The 20,651-nt window shown below is 43.3% G+C and overlaps 1 protein-coding gene across 1 annotated transcript in view; it reads left to right on the forward strand.

The window, feature by feature from the left end:
* Positions 1-8,825: 8,825 nt before the first annotated feature.
* LGR4 (leucine rich repeat containing G protein-coupled receptor 4) overlaps positions 8,826-20,651 on the forward strand; it is a 108,997-nt gene continuing 97,171 nt past the window's right edge. Inside the window, exon 1 of the mRNA XM_047776112.1 lies at positions 8,826-9,532. Within this exon, the coding sequence (XP_047632068.1) occupies positions 9,348-9,532 (185 nt within the window). The 5' untranslated portion in view covers positions 8,826-9,347. The remainder of the gene's footprint in view (positions 9,533-20,651) is intronic.

Genomic DNA, 20,651 nt, shown 5'->3' on the forward strand with positions numbered 1-20,651 from the left:
TGCTGACCCTAGATGTATCCAAGAGAAGCAGAGATGCTGTTGAGCATCTTAAGCCTTTAGTAGGAGCAGGCTATTAAACAAGCCTTCAGGTCCCTTTTGAGCTGAAATTTCTTAGTTCCATAAGTTAGATTGAAATATAAGCTACTTGACAGGAGGGACTTCAGGTCATACCTTATATTCTGAGGCAGATGAAAATGCATCTCTCAGATCTCTGACTGTAGGGAGACTGATGGACTAACAGTCCTGCTGGGACATCCCTCACCACACTTCCCACAGGTTGGTCCCCATCATTGAACAGAGCAGAGATACTACCACAGGAGGCATGGGACTCCTCTGAAGGTAACTTTGTTTTTTTTGTTTGTTTGTTTGTTTTTTGCATTTTCTTGGGCCACTCCCGCAGCATATGGAGGTTCCCAGGCTAGGGGTCAAATCGGAGCTGTAGCCACCGGCCTACACCAGAGCCACAGCAACGCGGGATCCGAGCTGAGTCTGCGACCTACACCACAGCTCACAGCAACGCAGGATTGTTAACCCACTGAGCAAGGGCAGGGACCGAACCCGCAACCTCATGGTTCCTAGTCCGATTCGTTAACCACTGTACCACGACGGGAACACCCTGAAGGTAACTTTGTTTTGGGATGGCTCCATGGGTCTTACTGAAAGAACTTTGATGGAAGTGCACTGCAGTCTGAGCCTCAGGCGTCCTCTTTTCCTTCCTTCTTTCCATGACATGGAGTCAAACTTGCCTCTGGATCTCAGGGCTCTAAAAGTCTCCCTCACAAAGTCATTTCCCCTAATCGATATTTTGCATGAGCAATCCCACATTGGTGTCTGCTTCTCACAGGACCCAAACTTGTACAATCCTCCAGCAGAGAGTCATAAATTTGGATGGTGGTGGGGGCAGTTTACATCAGAATCAGGAACTATTTAAATATTGAGAATCCAAGGCCCCCCATCCCGACCTACTGTATCAGAATCAATGCAAGTGGAATTTCTCTGTTTATAATCTTCCCCAAGTGAATGACCTGTGGACTTACCTGCGTGAATCTAAACCATTCAGTCCCAACAGAGTAGATTCTGAGGCAAAGGTGCATGGTAAATATTCTTGAAAAAATTTAAAAAAATCTTAAAAAGCTTGATAAGTGGTTTGTTTGTTTGTTTTTGTTTTTAGGGCTGCACCCTTAGGATATGGAAGTTCCCAGGCTAGGGGTCTAATCGCAGCTGCAGCTGCCACCCTACACCACAGCCACAGCAACACGGGATCTGTACTGTGGCTGTGATCTATACCAGAGCTCACCGCAAAACTGTAGTCTTAACCCACTGAGCGAGGCCAGGAATCAACCCACATGCTCATGGATACTAGTTGGGTATGTTATTAACCGCTGAGCCACCGAGTTATCCTGTGTTATCTTTGAATAAAAGGAACAAACTGGTAAAGTTAAAATGTGTTTGCCTAACATCTCAAGGTCCTCCATTTCATCTTTCATACTGAAATGTTTAAATTTTCCTCATTGTGTTCTATAAAGTTAATTCATATATTTTAACACTGACAGATGGCAAAAAAAAAAAAAGTTTAATTGATAGTACCAGATTTTGGTCAATTGGATCCCAAGAAAGCATTTTTGGCACCACCCAATGTACAGCGCCATTGGTCCAATCTCCACAGCTTTCTTTGCTTCACCCCTTTCCAAGATAATCTTGAAAATTACAGGTGATTGGTAGCTTACCTGAATTTTTATTTTTATTTGTTTATTTTTGGCCACTCCCACAGCATGTGGAAGTTCCAGGGCCAGGGGCCGAATTGGCGCCATGGCAGTGACGATGCTGGATCCACTGAACCACCAGGGAACACCCTGCCTGAAGTTTTAGAGCATTGCCTCAAGAATTTTTTATTTTGAACACGATTTTAAAGACATTTTCAAAAGGCTTAGAATTGTTAAACTTTTCATTCTGATTCCCACTCCTCTTACTTCAAAGAGAGTCACGATAGCTGTCTGGAGAGAAAAAGAATGAAAATTACCTAAGAGGTGTTTACCCAAGAGGTCTTTTCTGAGACAACATTTGGTGTCCCGTCAGGAAAAGAAGGACAATCCACAGAATCCACTCGAAGTCTTCTCTTTGCATCCTCCCACAGCTTCTCTTTGAGCCTAAAATCTTACTGCCTTCTTTTCTAGATTTCTTAGCACATATGTCAGAACTACCTTCAACCCCACCCCCAACACCCACCCCAAGTGCTGGTTTTCTGCACATGTTTTTGGGTGGAATGCACAGATTTTTGCCTGTAGTTCTTTGAAATAATTGTCTTATGCTAAGGTCTTTCTAAAACTTTTGAAGTTCTGTCTGGAATTCTGAGAGTGAAAAGGAACCAAATATTATGACTGAAATCTGTGTTAATAATAGTTTGGCCCCAACAAATTCTCAGCATGACTAGGTGATAATCTTCCCAGTTTTCTATTGTGATTTTTCTATCCTTACTTTTCTGTTATCACCTCTGATAGCTTTAATGCCTGTTTAATATTTTGCCTCATTCTGTTTCTCACCAGTAGTTTATGCACTCAGACCTTGGGATCCACATGAGTTTCTGTAATTCAGAGGTTATTCCCTTGAGTCTCATTCTCTTTTCGGGTTAGATTTGAAATGGAAAGTTGGGGAAAAGGAAGCCAGATTTAGAAAGGCTTAGGAATATGTATTAAGAATATTATGAACAGGAAAATATTTGTGATATTTATCCTAATGTTTTGAAGTTTGGGGTCAGTATGGGTCTTCAGAGGTACTGAAAAGGATATCTGACTGCAGGACATTCGGCCAGGTCAGGAAACTGAGAAAATTTTTGGTAATGTTTTGAAAAGTGCTTGCTTTAAGAATGGCTTTCAGTCAGTCACACTGGGAGCCTCACTGCCAGTGTTCACATCCCAAAGCTCCATCAGTTCTGCACAGGTGGCAGATGAAAGAGGGCCAAGAAGCTCAAATTGAGCCACCTGTGTAGCTGAAAAGATATTTTAAATTTTTCAACAGTTTTATATGGTTATTTGGTTGGGGGGCTTCAAATTCGCCATTGTTATTTTAAATTATCCCTAACATATAAATGCTACATCTTGTGCAAAACAGGACCACTCTAGAAACATTGAGACTCAGAAGAAAAAGGCAAGCCAGTGGAAGCACTTACTTAAGACTGGGGCTCAGGTTGGTAGCTCCTCCAGCCCAAAGCCCCAGATGCAAATGTGGAGGCAGCAGAACATAGAAATGATAGCATTTATCTTGAGGACTCAGTTCTTAGAGTAGATAGATATCAGATGCCTGATGGATAGGGATTAGACTCAATATTCTTTCTTCATCCCCTGAATCTATTATATTTTGAAATCTCTGTGTATGTATGTATACATATAAATACCCATATAAAATATGTATGTTATGTAGAGATACATTTATATTTTAATCAGCTTCTAACATCAGGTGGTGGGTTGGGCACAAAAGCTTTCATAAAGTCAATAGCTATTTTTCACAGGTCATGTGATTTTATCAGGTTAAATATTTGGGGTGCCTTTGTTTTTTGTTTTGTTTTCCTTTTTAGGGCTGCACCTGCAGCATATGGAAGTTCCCAGGCTAAGGGGTGAATCAGAGCTGCAGCTGATGGCCTACACCACAGCCACAGCTATGCCAGATCCGAGCCACATCTACAAAATACGTTGCAGCTTGCAGCAACACTGGATCCTGAACCCACTGATCAAGGCCAGGAATCAAATCCTCATCCTCATTGATACTAGTCAGGTTCTTAACCTGCTGAACTACAATGGGAACTCCTGGGGTGCCTTTCGGATGGAAGTTATGATAAAGCCTACATGCCCAGGACAAATTTGGCTCCATTTATTCTAGAAATAGGGGCAAGTTTAAGCTTGTAATGGGCTCTTTGGGGCTCATCTTGCAATGTAATCTTCAGCATGAACTCACCATGAGACCAGAAGATTGAGAGTGCTTCATGTCAACGTACAAGAAAAGATGGTTACCTCTGAGGTGTGTCCTGAATTTTACGTAATCCTACAAATTGTTTTCAAAAATAATTAGAATTCAAAAGGGATTAGCACCTATAAAACAGGGCTGGGAAATTATATGGCCCACGGGCCAGAACTAGTCTGACATGTTGTTTTTGCCAAAAAAGTGGAACACAGCCACATAAACTTGTTTATGTATCATTTATATTTGCTTTCATGCTATAATGGCAGAATTGAACAGTTATGACAGAGATGACATGGTCCACAAAGCCCCAAATATTTACTATATGGCCCTAAACAAGAAAAACAAATATGAATAACCCAATAGAAAACAAACAGGCAGAGGAAGTGAATAGCAATGCATAGAAGAGCACAGCAAATCCCCAATGAAGACACGAGAAGATGTAGTTGTAATCAGGGGAAATAAAATTTAAGCTTCACTTCGGTTTCATTTCATATGCATCATATTCACAAATATTTCAGTCTCTCAGTATTGGTATTGGTAGTGAGTAGAGTTACAGTGTTTCTTACTCTCTGCTGAAGGAAGCATAAATAAGTAAAATCACTTTTGAAAGCAATTTGACATCCAGTAATGGTGAATGCACATAATCTATGACCTGGCAATTCTACTCCTAGAGACAGACAGACAGACAGACAGACACACACGCACACACACACGTATAAAGGAAATACTTTTTAGAGAATCTCTTGCATATATGAACAAGGAGACTTGTACAAGAATACTCATGGTATCATTGTTCGAAAAAAAATTTAATAATAACACTAATGGGTAAATAAATACTGGGTATATTCTTTAAAGGGAATACTCTAGTAATGAAAATGAATTAACAATAGCACATAATTTCATGAACATGGTTAAAGCTCACAGACTGAAAAAAACCAAGTTGCAGAAGAGTACAGAATGATATTCTTTATATATACAAATCAATGCTATATTATTTAGGGATGCACATATACAAAAAACATGAAAATATGCATGGGCATATGAAATTTAGGAAGGGGCTCATTTCCCAGGGAGAGAAAGAAGGAGGGAATATGATTGTTGAGGGGTACAAAGGGAACTTCAACTACATTGCAACATCCTATTTCTTTTTCTTTTTTTTTTTTTTTTAATTTTATGGCTGCATCCACAGCATATGGAAGTTCCAGGGCTGGGGTTGGAATTTGAGCCACAACACCAGATCCTTTAACCCCTGCGCCAGCGGGGGATTGAACCCATACGTCCGTAGCAACCCAAGCTCCAGCAGTTGGATTCTTAACTCATTGTGCCATGGTAGGAACACAATATCCTATTTCTTAAGCTGATTGGTATGAATTCAGATTTTTGTTCTTTTTGTAAGTTAGCAATATTTTACAGAAAGTGAAGTTCTGTATGTTTGAGGACTTTTAATCCAGTTACTGGAGCACTGCCAGAGAACCCACACAATTTCCCAGTGGTTTCCTCAATGGAGTACTTGCAGGTCTGGCCTCTGCATACACTTGCGTGGGCTCTGTATTTACAAGCATGTCTGGGTAAGGGGGTGAGTGGGACCAAAGTCCAGCTTGTCAATGAGTCAACATGCCCTGTGCCCTTTGCACAATAGCCCCAAGGTGAGCATTCCCGGGAGGGGGTGCCTCCTTCTTTGCCAAAAGCACCCTGCAATGCAGAGGTGCTGTAGCCAGGCTCTGCTTCCTCTGATCCAGCCTGTAGATGCTGGCATTTCATGGCTCATCTGTGGCCATGGAAAACTAGAAAGAAAAACCAGTCTGGAGGCAGAGTCACCATTAAGTTTATTTTTTGCTTGCCGTCAAATTTTGATTTGAGGGTCCTTATGGGTTATGTTAGAGCTGATTGTTTTTCTTTAGTTGTCTGGGATAGTATCTGAAAAATCAGGGTTTTAAAAATAATTTTTATTTTTCTCTCTTGGGGTATCTTATCCAAAAAGTGACTAATTGGCCAGTTTATCTTTAAAGCAAAGCATATATTATGTAGTAACCATAAGAAATACTGACATGTTAACATATCTTACCTCTTTTTTTCTCTACCTAAGTCCTTTGTTCCCAATATTTTGTCTTCTTGGACAAGCTGCAAATTTGAATCCTCCTTCTTTACTTTCTTCATCCGATAGATAACAGGAATTTATCATCCAATAAAATCTACATCTCTCCTTTCTCATAAATCCAGTTCTCTCTTTTCACCTAAGGTGGCAGTCCTAAGATTTTATTCCTTGAAAGTAAAGAATAAAATTCCTGAAATGTGGTTCAAGGACCACTTGTATCACTTTCCCTTGACATGCATCAAAATAATGATTTCAAGTCTCCATCCAGGCCTAATAAGTCACTCCACAATTTCGGTCGAGCTTTGCATGTGATTCTTAGGCTTACTAAAGTTGAAAAACAATGACTTTAAAAGAAAGGAAATGAGTTATTTGGTTAAAATACAATCAATCAGTATAACATATAATTGTTATATAAAAAACCAGCAGAAGTTCCTGTTGTGGCTCAGTTGGTTTAGAACCTGACTAGTATCCATGAGGATGAGGGTTTGATCCCTGGCCTTGCTCAGTGGGTTAAGGATCCATCATTGCTGCAAGCAGCAGTGTAGGTCACTGATATGGCTCAGCATCTGGTGTTGCTGTAGCTGTGGTACAGGCCGGCAGCTGCAGCTCAAATTTGACCCCTAACCTGGGAACTTCCATATGCTGTGCCTGCAGACCTAAAAGCAAAAACAACAACAAACAAAAACAAAAAACCCTAGCAGAAGATAGTGATGTCTTGGCAAGAGAAATTCTGTCACCTTTCAGTGTTGTTATTAATGAGAGGTGTTAAAAGAATCAAACAAGCTTCAAAACTATCCCAGGAAATTTAGAAGTGGACATTTCTTTGGAGGGGCGTGACTAGCAGAGACATTTCCCAATCCACCTATAAAAATAAGTTTTTACAATGAGATCCTGCTGTGTAGCATTGAGAACAATGTCTAGATACTTACATCGCAACACGAGAGGAAAAATTATATATATGTGTATGTGTAACTTGGTCCCCATGCTGTACAGTGGAAAAAAAATGTTTTAAAAAAAGAAAATTAGCAATTTTCTCCTCACTTCACTTGCTCTTGAGTGTCACTAGAAAATAATGGAAATGATTTAGACAATGGAAGCCAATGGAGTGAAGGCTCCAAGGGCAATATACAAGGAACCAGGAGTCCAGGAGCTGTTTTGTGATGATCTTGGGCAGAGCACAGTATCTGCAAGCTTCAGATTTCTTATCTATAAAACCAGAAGGTTGTCCATCTACCTTTAAGTTCTCTTTCAGATCTTCGATTAGAGGAAATAGGTCATTTCTAAAATTTGAAGTCAAGGCATATCTGTATGTATTGACTCTTTTAGCATGTAGACAAATTTATTGTATGCTAGTCATGTGCCCAACTGGGCATTATTTTTATTTGTAGTTTTTTATTTTATTTTATTTTATTTGTCTTTTTAGGGCCACACCCGTGGCATGTGGAAGTTCCCAGGATAGGGATCTAATCAGAGCTGTAGCTTCTGGCCTACGCCATAGCAACACGGGATCCAAGCGGTGTTGGCGACCTACATCACAGCTCACAGCAACTCCAGATCCTTAACCCACTGAGCAAGGCCAGGGATCCTCATGGATACTAGCTGGGTTTGTTAACCACTGAGCCACGACGGGAACTCTCTGGCATTATTTTTAAAGATAAACTCCCAAATGTAAAGATGATGGAAAACTTTCATTTTAAACTTTTACAGTCTGCATCGACTTGATTCCATTTTCTTTAATGGAGAGAAAGTAATTTTCAAGTAAGTAATTCTTTACTTACATGGCATAGTAATTAACCCACGACAGTGACATTTTTAACCCTGCCTGCCTTAAACCATTCATGGAAAATGTCTTCAAAATAAAGTAAAACGACCTAAAGGCATAGTAAAAAGCAAGAAAGGAGGGACCCATAAAGCAATATTCGGTACAAACAATGATAGTAATAATGTAGGATCTATTAAGCCCTAGAAGTCCAAAAGAGGAAGGAATGCAGATAATTGCCTAACACCAAGGTTGCTGCTGGTTTCTCAAGGGTAGTTACCTAGCACTCAAATATTTTGTTGTCTGGAGAAATTGTGCAGTGTTCAGAAACATTACCTTCTTTAACCCTGTGTTCCTGTGTTCTGGGATTTTAAAGTAGACGTGAAAGCAGTCTGAGTTGCGGTCACCAAAACTCTGTACCATGGACAGTTAATTGCTAAGACATAGTCACCTAGTGCACATCAAGATGGTATAAAGATATTGGGTGAAGTGAAAGGCTAGTGAGGTTACACTCTTTTAATTTAGTATATAGCTAAAACCCAAATATTTATGTCAGATTAAGAGAAACCTTCTCCCTCCCTCCTCAAAATCTTTTTTCCATTTGCACAGCTCCCAAAGTCCTCGCCGCCGTTTGGAAGAGTGGAGTCATTTGAAACTTAACTGAATGCTGGAGGCAAGCTCTACTTTTCAAGTCATCCAATTTAGGAGATCCGATTTCTGCAGAGGGAAGAAGACGGGGGAGGGAGGGGAGGAAAAACCAGATTCAGTGTCTTTAAATCCTTCTACCTTCAACCCACAACCTGCCACGCAAATTGAGCCAAGTCAGGGATTTTTTGTCTTGAACCACCACCACCACTACCACCTTGTCACTCACGCCCGATAAACACGCCCCTCTGGTCTCATTCTCGGCCAATGGCGGCTCCCCTCCCTGCATAGTAATAAGCTCGAGACCTCCCCCGGCCAATGGCGCTCCGGGAGAGGGGTTAGTTTTGCATGTACCTAAGTGATTTGCATAACCCAGTGGCTGGGGGCTTGGGAACCCGTGCGTGCAACCCTAGAAGGGAAAAAGGACGGGAGGAGATTGTGCCGCGGCCGCGAGAGAGCGAGAAACAGCCCGGGTGTTTGTGCGAGAGCCGGGCGGGGGCTGGGGCGAGGGGCCGGCATGGCTGAAGGCTGCGCTCCGCAACCTTGAAGAGCGGCTGCGGCGTGAGGCCTGGGACCGGGAGGCGGGTGCGATGGCAGAGCGCGGCCCCCGCAGCTGCGCCCGGCCGAGCCGGCTGGCCTGAGCCGCCGGAGGAGCGGGACTGCCTCTGCGCTTCCATGGAGCAGCGGGAAGGGAGAAACTCCGGAGCGCCGCGTCCCTTCGCTGCTGCCGCGGACTGTTGAAGGGGCCGAGCCCGCGCGACTGCGGAGAGCGCAGAGCCCCCGGCCCAGCCCGCAGGCCTGCCGCCCGGGGCGGCGGGGGGCGTCGGAGGGCGTCGGAGACGCGCTGAGCGAGCGGCGCCGCGGGAGAGGCCGACGCGGGAGGCGGCCGCAGCAATGCCGGGCCCGCTGGGGCTGCTCTGCTTCCTCGCCCTGGGGCTGCGCTGCTCGGCCGAGCCCAGCGGCGCGGCGCCCTCTCTCTGCTCGGCGCCCTGCAGCTGCGACGGCGACCGTCGGGTAGATTGCTCCGGGAAGGGGCTGACGGCCGTGCCCGAGGGGCTCAGCGCCTTCACCCAAGCGCTGTGAGTGCGGGCGGCTGGGACGCTGGGGAGGGGGTTCGGGGTGGGGGGGCGCCGGGGGCGGAGCCAGTGGACGATCTCACCTCACCCTCCGGTGTCCGGAGGAGAGCGGGCGCCGTCACCTCCTTGGCACCCTTTCCGGCACCGCAGACATTCCAAGCTTTGCCAGCCCGGGTCCGAGACCCAAGTAGCTCTTCTCCCCATACTTGTCGAGTACGATCATCCCCACCCCCCGAGTGCATCTGGGGCCAAGGAGGAAGGAGGAATCTGGAAACGCTTGCCCCTGGCAGCCTTTTCACGCGACCTTCTCTTCTCACCGGGCCTCTGCTCAGCTGGCAAGAGCTTTGCAGGCGGCGGGGGTGAGGACGCCTAGAACTTGGCCCGAGTCTGAGACCGAGGCACGTTTCGTGGGAAGCACCTGGAGCCTCCTGGGTTCCAGCATGTGGGGAAAAGAAACACCTGTATGGTGGTCAGGGCGAATCACCTTGCCATTTGGTCCTGTCCAAGGAGAGCCACCTGGCTGGCACCTCTGTCCAGTTTCACTCTGGACTCACCAGCAAAGCTCAGGGTTCTGGAGCGCGCAGGAGAGCCGGGTGAAAACAAGGGAGACGGAGGGGAAATTGCAGGTTTCTCTGGGTGAAATACTCTTATCCAACAAGGCCTTTTAAAGAAGGAAGGCTGACCTGAAGTACAGGATGTTGGAAGAAAATGAAAGTCCCGGAGCATAAACTCTGCCCACCTCAAAAGGTAGACAGCAGTTTCCTGCAGTTCCTTAACTATAGGAACTTTTCTTTTGAGCTGCCTGAGGTTGGGAACGTCACTTAAATGGTCCTGACTTCCAAAACCCCTCTCAGCAAACAGCGACAGAGAGCTTTAGATACTTGCTTCAGAAAAAAAGAATCTGAAATAGGTGTAGGACGTGGTGTTGGCACATGGCACCAACAGAGAAAGAATAATTAAGTGCAGGGTCTGGTGTATGCCCCTGTTCTCCCTTGTGTTGTGTGGCCAGATTAAATCAAGGGCATTGAACGAAGTGTTTGAGAGAGGAAGGGATTCAGAGAGGCCTTGGGGTGAAGAGAATTTCCTTTTCCCTGGTAGCACCTGAGAGGTACCTTTTAGAATTAGGCAGTTGTAAAGAAGTAACAGACCCTGTGAAGAAACCCTTTTGGTGCAGGCCACGGCAGTTGCTGTTTCCAGGTGGGTGGTGGGCAGTTTTCTGCTTGTCCTCTGCCAATGGGGTTTTTGTTGTTGTCATTTTTTCACATGTTGTGGCCAGTTGCTGTGGAACCTGTCTTTGGCCACCAGCACCCCCCACCCCCCCCTTTTTCCCCCTTGCCTCAGGTGTTAGTTATGTATTTGAAGTCGTTTTCCTTCAGTATGGTGAAATTTAACATTTCCACTGGAAAAACGTTAACTTTTCAGTGAATTTGCCCACAAAGGTATATTACATGGGAAATTTGCGTGGGAGTGGGGTAAAGTGAGGGAAAGAAGACTGGGTAGAGGGGATGGGACTTTTTTTTTTTTTTTTCCTCGAAGACCTCTTCAAACTTTTAGGGAATCCATGCAGGAGAGGTGCATTTCCCTGAAACCTCTTTCAAGCCTCTAAGAGAAAAGTGTAATTTTACTGTTTTGACCAGTTGTAAAGACCTTGTTTAGCAGATTCCTTGAATTTTAATGACTAGACTTGCCCTATAAGGAAAAGGGCTGTTTTACATTAGTACCTAAAAACCACTAAGAAATATCACATTTTTATGAGAGCACACCCTTTGCTATAGAACATCAGGCATCTTTCTTTAGAATTCATGAAAGGTAGTGAAATGCCGTGTTCTCAATGTTGAGCCTTACAAAAGCAACTGTTCATGGCCTGGGAAACAGAAAAGTAATTGGCACCAATCCAGATCAGATTGCCTAAACTGGCATCATCATAGCACTTTGGGCCGTGATGGTGGGCAAATGTGTTATATTCTCTTCTTCCCTTTGTGACCTATAGAGGAATTGTTCATCCTGATAACTCCTTATTTCATCTGAATCTTCTTCATTTCACCCTTGAAAGTACATTATGTGACAGGCCCCTGTAAATGGCATTTCAAGGGCAGTATATTTGCACTTTGGGAAACCACTGATCTCAAAAGTCTTATCCTATAGGACACCTGGGGATCACCCAAGATCTCTTTCCAAGTGCTTCTGACTTGGTGTCCCATCACAGCTTTAGTGAGCCATGGTTACACACCAAGGGACTAGATCCTTACCTGCCAAACTTTGATCCACCTAGTCCTAACTTTCTCGAGCATGTGCACCAAGGTCTGTTTAGTTATACAGAAAACGACAGTCACAAAAATAGAAGTCAGAAAGATGAGACTGTATTTATTAATCAAAGTTCTTGTATTTTCGTGTCATTCCTCAGTGGTGTCCTACCTTCACCTCACCCAGGGGTGTATGCATCCCACGTTGGAGACTTGACAGAGCAGGGATTTTATTTGACTCAACCTGGAGTCCGCAGAACCCGATGCATAGGAAGCACTTTAAAATGTTGCAGTGAATAAATAAGGACTTCAGGCCACACCGAGGGGCAGAATCAGGGCTTGGAATTCAGACCTCATTCCCACGCAGGATTGCCAAACTCAGCATTCTCAGCATTTAGCCTTTTGTCCAGATCTGAGAAGGCCCCAGAGAGAGGATACCTGCTTCTTCTCCTTTAGGCTCGTTGGAACTTGTTCAGTCTAACAGTGTCTATTTCCTGCTGAAAGCTGCTTTATCCGAGTCTGGGGGCAGAGTCAGATGTAATCCTCAGTATTGTTGCTGGGATTCCTGTATTCACACCATTTGCTGCACCTGTAGTGATTATTTATGTTTTGCAACAGTAGTTCCTGCTCCTGTGTCCCAATGCACTGGCTTGTCACAATTCACCCTGAGGTGTTTTAAAGGAAGTGCTCTGACTAGTATTAAAATTCCAAAGTGTATTTTTAATCAAAAGGATTAAAAGTTATTCCTCTCAGAGCTAATGAGGCCCTTTTTAATCACCTGTGATATAAGCTTGATTGGGAGAGAAAGATGAAGTCATAATGGTGGTGGGGAGAAGACTGAATGTGTGTCCTCCAGTTTGTGTGTTACTGCCACAAAATTTAAGACCTGTAGACTGGGAGCATGAATTTCCACATCCTAGCTTGTGTATGGTGCTTAGTTGTTTTGTTTTGGTTTTTTTTGGTCGCCCTCGTGGCCTATGGAAGTTCCCAGGCCAGGGATTAAATCCCAGCCTCGGCTGCAACCTACACCACAGCACTGGGCTGGAGATTGAACCTGAGGTGTTGCAGAGATAGTGCTGGATCCTTAACCTGCTGCACCACAAGGGAAGCTCTGATGGTGCATAGTTTTAGGGTAGGCTGTTTCTGTGGCTTTGTGGAGGGGGTGGTGGATCTGAGCCCTTGATCGTAGTCCTAACCCTGACACTAAGTAATTGCGTGGCCTTGGGTGAGTCATTCTACCTTTTTTTTTTTTTTTTTGCGCGACAGTTTCTTCATTTGAAAAATATGAAGTCCTTGGATTTTCTAGATTATATTTAAGGCTGCTTGCAGCTCCCAGACATTCTATGATTTTATAATTCTTACAGTTTTAGTATGGCAAGGTGACCCTATATAGTATAGTGTTCAGCCACTCTCATGAGAAGATCCCAGAAGGAGCTGAATATCCTTCTAGCTGAAGTTGCACAAGCCTATTTATTGCCACTCACTTGGAGGAGGAGTTCTTTGTGTTTTCGAAGTGTGTGTTAGGAAATTTGCCATGGAGACTTGTTACAGAATGCATGACTAGCTAAAGCGCTTTGCTGGGGTAGAATAGGCCGGCTTGTTTCCTGTTGGTATGGCTTCACACTTGGAAAAGAAAATCACTCTGTTTCAGTAATTTGGATACTGTACAAAAAGTTACTCAACGCCCTCACTTCCATATAATTAGTCATAATCTCTGCAGCCTTCACAGTGAGCGTATCCTGTCCACGGGCAGGTTATCAAGCTTTACATATAGAATTGATGGTTACTTGAGGGGCTTTGAAGCATTTTTAAAAATAATCGGTTGCTTTTCCTTCTTTGAGAAGCGTCATCTCAGACTCTTCCCTAAGGTGTACTTTTTTTTTCCTCGAGACCCCAAGCACCTTTCTTTTATTAGTATTATTTGAAAGTATTTTCTTATATTTTCTCCAATGTCAGTTGTATTTCCTGGCAGGTCAGTAATCAGTGGCTAAATATTTGTACCTTTTTTGATGGTCAAAATTTTTAAAATTAATTTTAAAAAATGAAAGTATAGTTGATTTACAATGTGCCAACTTCTGCTATACAGCAAAGTGTTGGTGGTCAAGTTTTGTTTTGTTTTGTTTTGTTTTTTTTCCTTTTGGCCACTCCCATGGCATACAGAAGTTCCTGGGCCAGGGATCGAGCCCCAGCCACGGCAGTGACCTGAGCTCTAACAGTGACAACACCAGATCTTTAACTACTAAGCCACCAGGGAACACCTGAGTTTTGATATCTTGATGTCTGAATTATGGTCTGAAAATTTCAATGTTAGCTTATTCTGTGTCTTTCTAGAAATGTATTACATACAAATGAACTTTGTTCTAACCAAGGCCAAGTTAATTCATTTATTGTCCAAACTAGGGAATTGATGGGTTCTTTTTAGTTTTTTCTTTTCTTTTCTTTTCTTTTTTGGCTGCCCCTCAGCATATGGAGCCCATGAGCCAGGGGTCAGATCTGAGCCACAGCCTCGAACCAAGCTGCAGCTGTGGCAATGCCAGATCCTTAACCCACTGTTTTGGGCCAGGGATCGAACCCACACCCCAGCTCTCCCAAGACACTGCTGATCCCGTTGTGCCACATTGGGAGCTCCTGGATTTTCTTTCAGTGCAAGAGAGGAAAGAGCATTCTGCTGGGAATATGGATTGCTGGTTTCCAGATCTGTCAATAAATCACACAAGTGAACTTGAGGTGGCGACATACTTACCCCTTTAGAGCCTTGGATTCTTCACCTTAGAACGAGGAAGTAAACAGCTTTTACTGCCAAGAGTTTTCTTTCTATGTCATGTGATGTTTGGTTTTTTTTTTTTAATACATTTGTCCAATCTTCTCTGTTGTGTTAAGTGAAGTCCTAGGTGTCTCCAGCCTGAAACCTCTCCCCCACCCAGGAAACTTCTCCAGTTGTCCAACTGGACTGGAATGCATTGTTGAATGAGGTACACACTGTCTCACAAGGCAACAATGCTCTGGGTGTGGTCTGAGCCTCTCTCATCCCGGGTTCCTGAAGGCTTTCGGTAACCACTCATAGTTTATGATTTTCAGTCGAACTAAATGCTAACGACAGTCACCGTATCACAGGCGTTTAATGTCCAGGCCCTTGGCACTTACCATTAGAATTGTAAGGTAACATCTGACAACTTAAATCTCTTAGGGAAGATCAAAGTTCTATACTAGTAGGTGGATCCAGGCAAGTTTGGGCATTTTCTTGGCCTCTGTCAATTTATCTTTCAAATTCTTATTTTAGTCATCTTTTTAGTAGTGGAAAGCATGGACACACTACAAGTTTGGGTTTTGGTCTTTGGTTTCCTTGGTTGTGCCTGTCCTTTTTCTTATAAAGAAATGATGGCTATTGGACCAGATGTTGACTAATGTCTCACTGCTTTGAGTTTCTCTGAATCTGTGTAGAACATCAAGCAAATAAAGTTGCAGAAATACTTTAGTGACTCGCTGATATTTTTCTAAGACTGTCTCTCACTTTTTCTTTATAAAAAAGATAAATTTCCATAAAAGCACAGTATTTACAGGTATACCTGGGTTAAAAGTTACACCCTGCCCAATGTGCCTATCACTCTGAAGAATGTAACTAATGTAACTTGATAAGACAGCTTTGCTCTTTTAATTTTTTTAAACTGGAGATCAAGGTTTTGGCTTTAGAAATGTGTTATCCAGGTTGCTCTTTAATTGCCTCCTGCAACCTCCAAGTTGTTGGCAGTGCCAAAAGCTTAAACTATAAATGAAAGAATGTGGATACCTTTCATCCCCCCAACTTCGTTCAGTCAAGTGTAGTTTTTCAAAAGCTTCATTGAGGATAATAAAATGTTCTTGTTTTAAATTCTGTCAGTTAAGGAAAAAACATCTAGGGTACTTAGCAAATCAGTACTCTTATACAATGGCTAATTTGTCTGCCTTTTTGGACATTTCTTTTGCATCTTTAAACACTTGATGAGCAAACTCTAGGCCAGGTATTGGCTCTATTGTCTAAAAATTGGGTGAGTTCAAAATTGAGTGTATATATGCTTTTATAGTTCATATACATTTAGTAACATCTCAACTTTCTCAAGTAGTGACTTGAGCAAGTTACCTCTCAGATACCTTTAGATGGCAAGATGTAATTATCTAGTAATCTATGCTGGATTCACATACTCATAGACAAATTTTAATATTAAACTTTATATATGACATCTATTTTAAGCAAGTTTCTTAAAGTGAACAGAAGTATTCTATGTCATGTACAGACAATTAAAACTCTTGAATGGGTGGTTGTTTTTATTTTTCAAAACATGTTTTGATATCATTACATATTTTAATTGTCAAAAAAGCATGCTAGCCAGGTCATCCCCTCCCCTTTACACACTCTGCCCCACTGCAGTAAGTCTACAGCAAGATTTGGCATTTTGCATCTCTGATTTTGTTTTATTTTATTTTTGTTTTGGCTGTGCCCATGGCATGCAGAAGTTCTGAGGCCAGGTATCAAACCTGCACCAGAGCAACAACCCACTGCAGCAGTGTCATAACTCAAGATCCTTAACCTGCTGAGCCACCAGGGAACTCCATGCATCTCTTATTTTAGATGCAAGTGATTGGGGTTCAGGAATGCCCATTTAATAGTCTAGACTTTGGAAATGAACATTAAAAAAAGTAGTTCTCTTAGCCTTTCTGTACTGTAAGATCTTGTGGGGAAAGCATTGAACACCTCCCCATTGGCCCATAAGACTATGAGTCTATCCACATAAGGAAATGTAAACCATAGATATTTTGGGAGGCAGTTGGGCCAAGACTGGGTATACGTTTAGATCCCAGGCTGGTCTGTTGTCTGTGTTAGTGAGAAAATATGTGGGGGAAGCGTATTTAATATATTACTGGATATTTAATGACCTTTTATCCTTCATACTTCATTTGTATCTAAATATTCTGAGTCAAGAGAAGTAAGATGTTAGGTAAGCCCATTAAGCTAGGTTTTTCTCCCTCTTTTTTTTTTGTCTTTTTGTCTTTTTAGGGTCGCACTTGCAGCATATGGAGGTTCCCAGGCTAAGGGTTGAATTGGAGCTACAAATGTTGACCTACAGCACAGCCACAGCAACATGGGATCCAAGCCGCATCTGCGACCTACACCACAGCTCACGATAACGCTGGATCCTTAACCCACTGAGCGAGGCCAGGGATCGAACTTGCAACCTCATGGTTCCTGGTTGGGTTCGTTAACCACTGAGCCACGACAGGAACTCCTTTCCCTCTTATTTTTATACTAGGAGAATGTAGCCTCTTTTTTTTTTTTTTTTTTAACAACATTTTAAATAAAACTTGTTTGGAATAATTCCACTGAGAGAATGAAAATCTCAATGCACACTGGTAACAGAATAATTTTGCTCTTTGAATCATATTTGAGAACCTGGTATCCAGAAAAATCATGAGTTAGATATCCATCCTCAATCCCCACCCCCCCACCTAGTTCCTGTCTAAAGTTTTCTGTGGGGAAGTTTTCCCTCCCAAGTAGATCTTTGGCAGGGAGAGGGTGCTTTTTCCTTGGCGCTGTGGGAGGCAAGGCTAGGCCTGTGTCTAGGGTTGATTGGGGTCCCACTTGTTCACTACCACCCACCTCACCCCACACTGGGCTCTAAGTGCCCGCTGGACCTCTCAGTATAAGCCACAGGGTGACTGTGACTTAGTGCAAGTGGTGACATCAGAACTTCCCTAAAGATCTTGAGTAGAGCTGTTTTCCTAGGAAGGTAGATAGACAGACATGAGAAGTCTCACCCTCTCCTTGTTTGGAAGTGCAACGTAGGAGGTGTGCTTCCAAGTTGACCTTCTCTCTCAAGTTCTGGGGCCTGGGCTCTGATGTTGACTTCCGGTTTCTCCCATTTTCCTGCAGGGTGGGCTTCATGCTCAGTGGCCCTTGGAGAAACAATACAGATCTCACGAGAAGGGCTTGGCCAACTAGATTTTCTCAGGAGAGAGGAGGCCCGTCCCTGGTTGCCTCTCTGTTCTAGATCTTCACCCTTCCTCTGTCTGGAAGCCATCTCTGCTTTCCTGCCTGAGAATCTCCAGAGAATCAGCACTGTTCCCTCTGTTGAGTACCCTATACCTAGAGAACTCTGTTCTAAAGGCTAGCAGCTCTTATGGAGGTAGGGTTGGGGAGAGAAAGCACATAATGTTGATTAACCTTTAGGTTTCTTAACGTTCCTGAGGACTGTTCATGGGCTCTTCTGTTTTAGGCGCTAAATCCAGTTTTGGCATTTTCTGAATCAGACCATCGCCCCTTGGTTCCTCGTCGGGCCCCTCCTTATCTCAGATGGAGCATGCTCAGAATTCTCATATCATTTGATCAGATTTAAGAAAGGAATAAGCAATGAATTTAATATTTTAGTATCATGTTTTGAAAGATGACACATGTATCTACTCACCAATATTTAGCAGTTTATCATAATCCCAGCTTTCATCCATTCTCTGCTACTACTGGTTCATTTGGTTGATGAGTGGAGTTTGTTTTAAAATCATAATATTTTCTTTGTAGCAAAATATTTTTCCTGCTGACCTTCTGTTCTCTCCAAGGTCATTTCGAGTCCATAGTCATGCTTTTCATGTCACTATCTACTCTCCAGTATTCTTTTTACAGGCCTGTTTTTATGAACAGACCTTCAAAAATGGTTTTGTTTGAGATTTCCCATTGTGGCTCAGTGGTAACAAACCCAACTGGGATTCATGAAGATGCAGGTTCCATCCCTGGCCTCACTCAGTGGACCAAGGATCTGGTGTTGCTGTGAGCTGCTGCATAGGTTGCAGAGACAGCTCAGATCCCACGTAGCTGTAGCAATGGTGTAGCCTGGCAGCTGCAGCTCCGATTCAGCCTCTCATTTGGGAACTTCCATATGCCAGGTTCCTCGCCTGTTGGAGACCTGCACAGTGAGCCCAGTGCTAATGGAAAAAAAGTTTTCTCATCTGGTAGTGTTATCATGCAGAAAATCTTAAAGATCCTGGTGGAGAACGACTAGTGCAGGGTAGTGCATCTGAGACTTGCAGAAGTTTCCGAACTAGGGATCAAACTGGCACTGCTGCAGTGACCTGAGCCACAGCAGTGATGACAAATCCTTAACCGCTAGGCCACCAGGGAACCCCAAGATCCCTTCTTAGAGGTGGAGCTATTCCCTCTCTAACAAGAAAGCCTAACAGTGGGGAGTTACCGTTTCTCTAGAGGAGAGCGTGCAGAGGAAATCCTGTTGTCTTGCCTTGGTGTCTGATTGGGCACTGCTTTTTTGAGAGGGCTGCTCAGGTCAAAAGATGCTCTCCTGATAGGGAAATGAAGTGTTTCTCCTCATAACAAATGGGCAGGTGACCTTAGACCGTCTCAATGTGGTCTTTAGAGATTGATTTTCTACTTCCAGTCTTTGGAACACTGAGGATGTTTGAGACACTGCTTAACTCCTTAAGGAGCCTCATGCTAATGAGTGCCTGGCAAAGTTTCTTATCACTCTCCATATTGGGGATGGATAAGATTTATTCAGGATGGACAATTTAGCTGAGTGCTTATTTCTTCACATCACTTTGTTTCTAGCAATATGCAGATTAGGGGAAAACTTTTTTTTTTTTTTTTTGTCTTTTTGCCTATTCTAGAGCCTCTCCTGCTGCATATGGAGGTTCCCAGGCTAGGGGTCTAATCAGAGCTATAGCCATTGGCCTACGCCAGAGCCACACCAATGCCAGATCTGAGCTGTGTCTGCAACCTACACCACAGCTCACAGCAACGTTGGATCCTTAACCCACTGAGCAAGGCCAGGGATCGAACCCGCAACGTCATGGTTCCTAGTCGGATTCGTTAACCACTGAGCCACGACGGGAACTCTGGGGAAGACTTTTTCTTTAAGAAACTTGAAAATGGGATTTCCCATTGTGGTTTAATGGAAACGAATCTGACTAGCATCCATGAGGATGCAGGTTCCATCCCTGGCCTCGCCCAGTGGGTTAAGGATCTGGTGTTGCCTTGAGCTGTGGTGTAGGTGAGCAGCTGTAGCTCTGATTCCACCCCTAGCCTGGGAACTTCCATATGCAACAGGTGAGGCCCTAAAAAGACAAAAACAAAAAACAAAATAAAACAAAAAAAACCTTTGAAAATGATACTTGGTTATTGAATATCTGTGTATTTTTCATATGTGGGATCAAAGCTTGTGTTTTGTAGAGAAAACTTATCCTAGAAGTCATTTTAGAACTACAGTCCTTTCTTTAAAATCTTTCATATTTCTCAAAAATTATATGACCTTCTTGTTAAGCACAGTTAAGTCTTTCTCAGAAACTTTAAAAACTTATCTGGGTTTTGATTCAGATCTGATTTGAAAATGAATAATAAAGCCAGAGTAGCAGCTAACAGATGCAGGAGTGCTCACCGCCTGTTTAGATTGGCCGAGTGTTTCAAATACAGTTGTGCATTTTCTACCCTGTGTCTCTTTCTTTAAAAAAAAAAAATGTTTGAGATGTTTTTCCCATTACCATCTTGACATCTGCCTGGTTACACATGAATAGCTTGACCCAGTCCCTCAGCAGGGAGACTACCATGGCCTTGCTTTCAATAGCCATGTCACTGACAAAGAAAACATATGGAATATCTCATTCCTGCCCTTTGCAAACAGTCTGGGGCTGTGAGGGCATGCAGCAGAAGGCTTCATCCTTCATGGTAGGTTGGCAAGTTTGTGTGCTAACCACAGGCTCTGCTATTAGCCATCACACTGTGTTTTCCAAAGCCCCATTACACTCAGTGGAAAGGAAATCTCATGTTTTGGATAAATCAGTTCCTACTATCAGTTTGAATTAAGTTTGAATGACCTGCTTCCATGGTGGGGTTTCCTACTTCATCA

The sequence above is a fragment of the Phacochoerus africanus genome, chromosome 4 (assembly GCF_016906955.1).
Source record: "Phacochoerus africanus isolate WHEZ1 chromosome 4, ROS_Pafr_v1, whole genome shotgun sequence".
Lineage (NCBI taxonomy): Eukaryota > Metazoa > Chordata > Mammalia > Artiodactyla > Suidae > Phacochoerus > Phacochoerus africanus.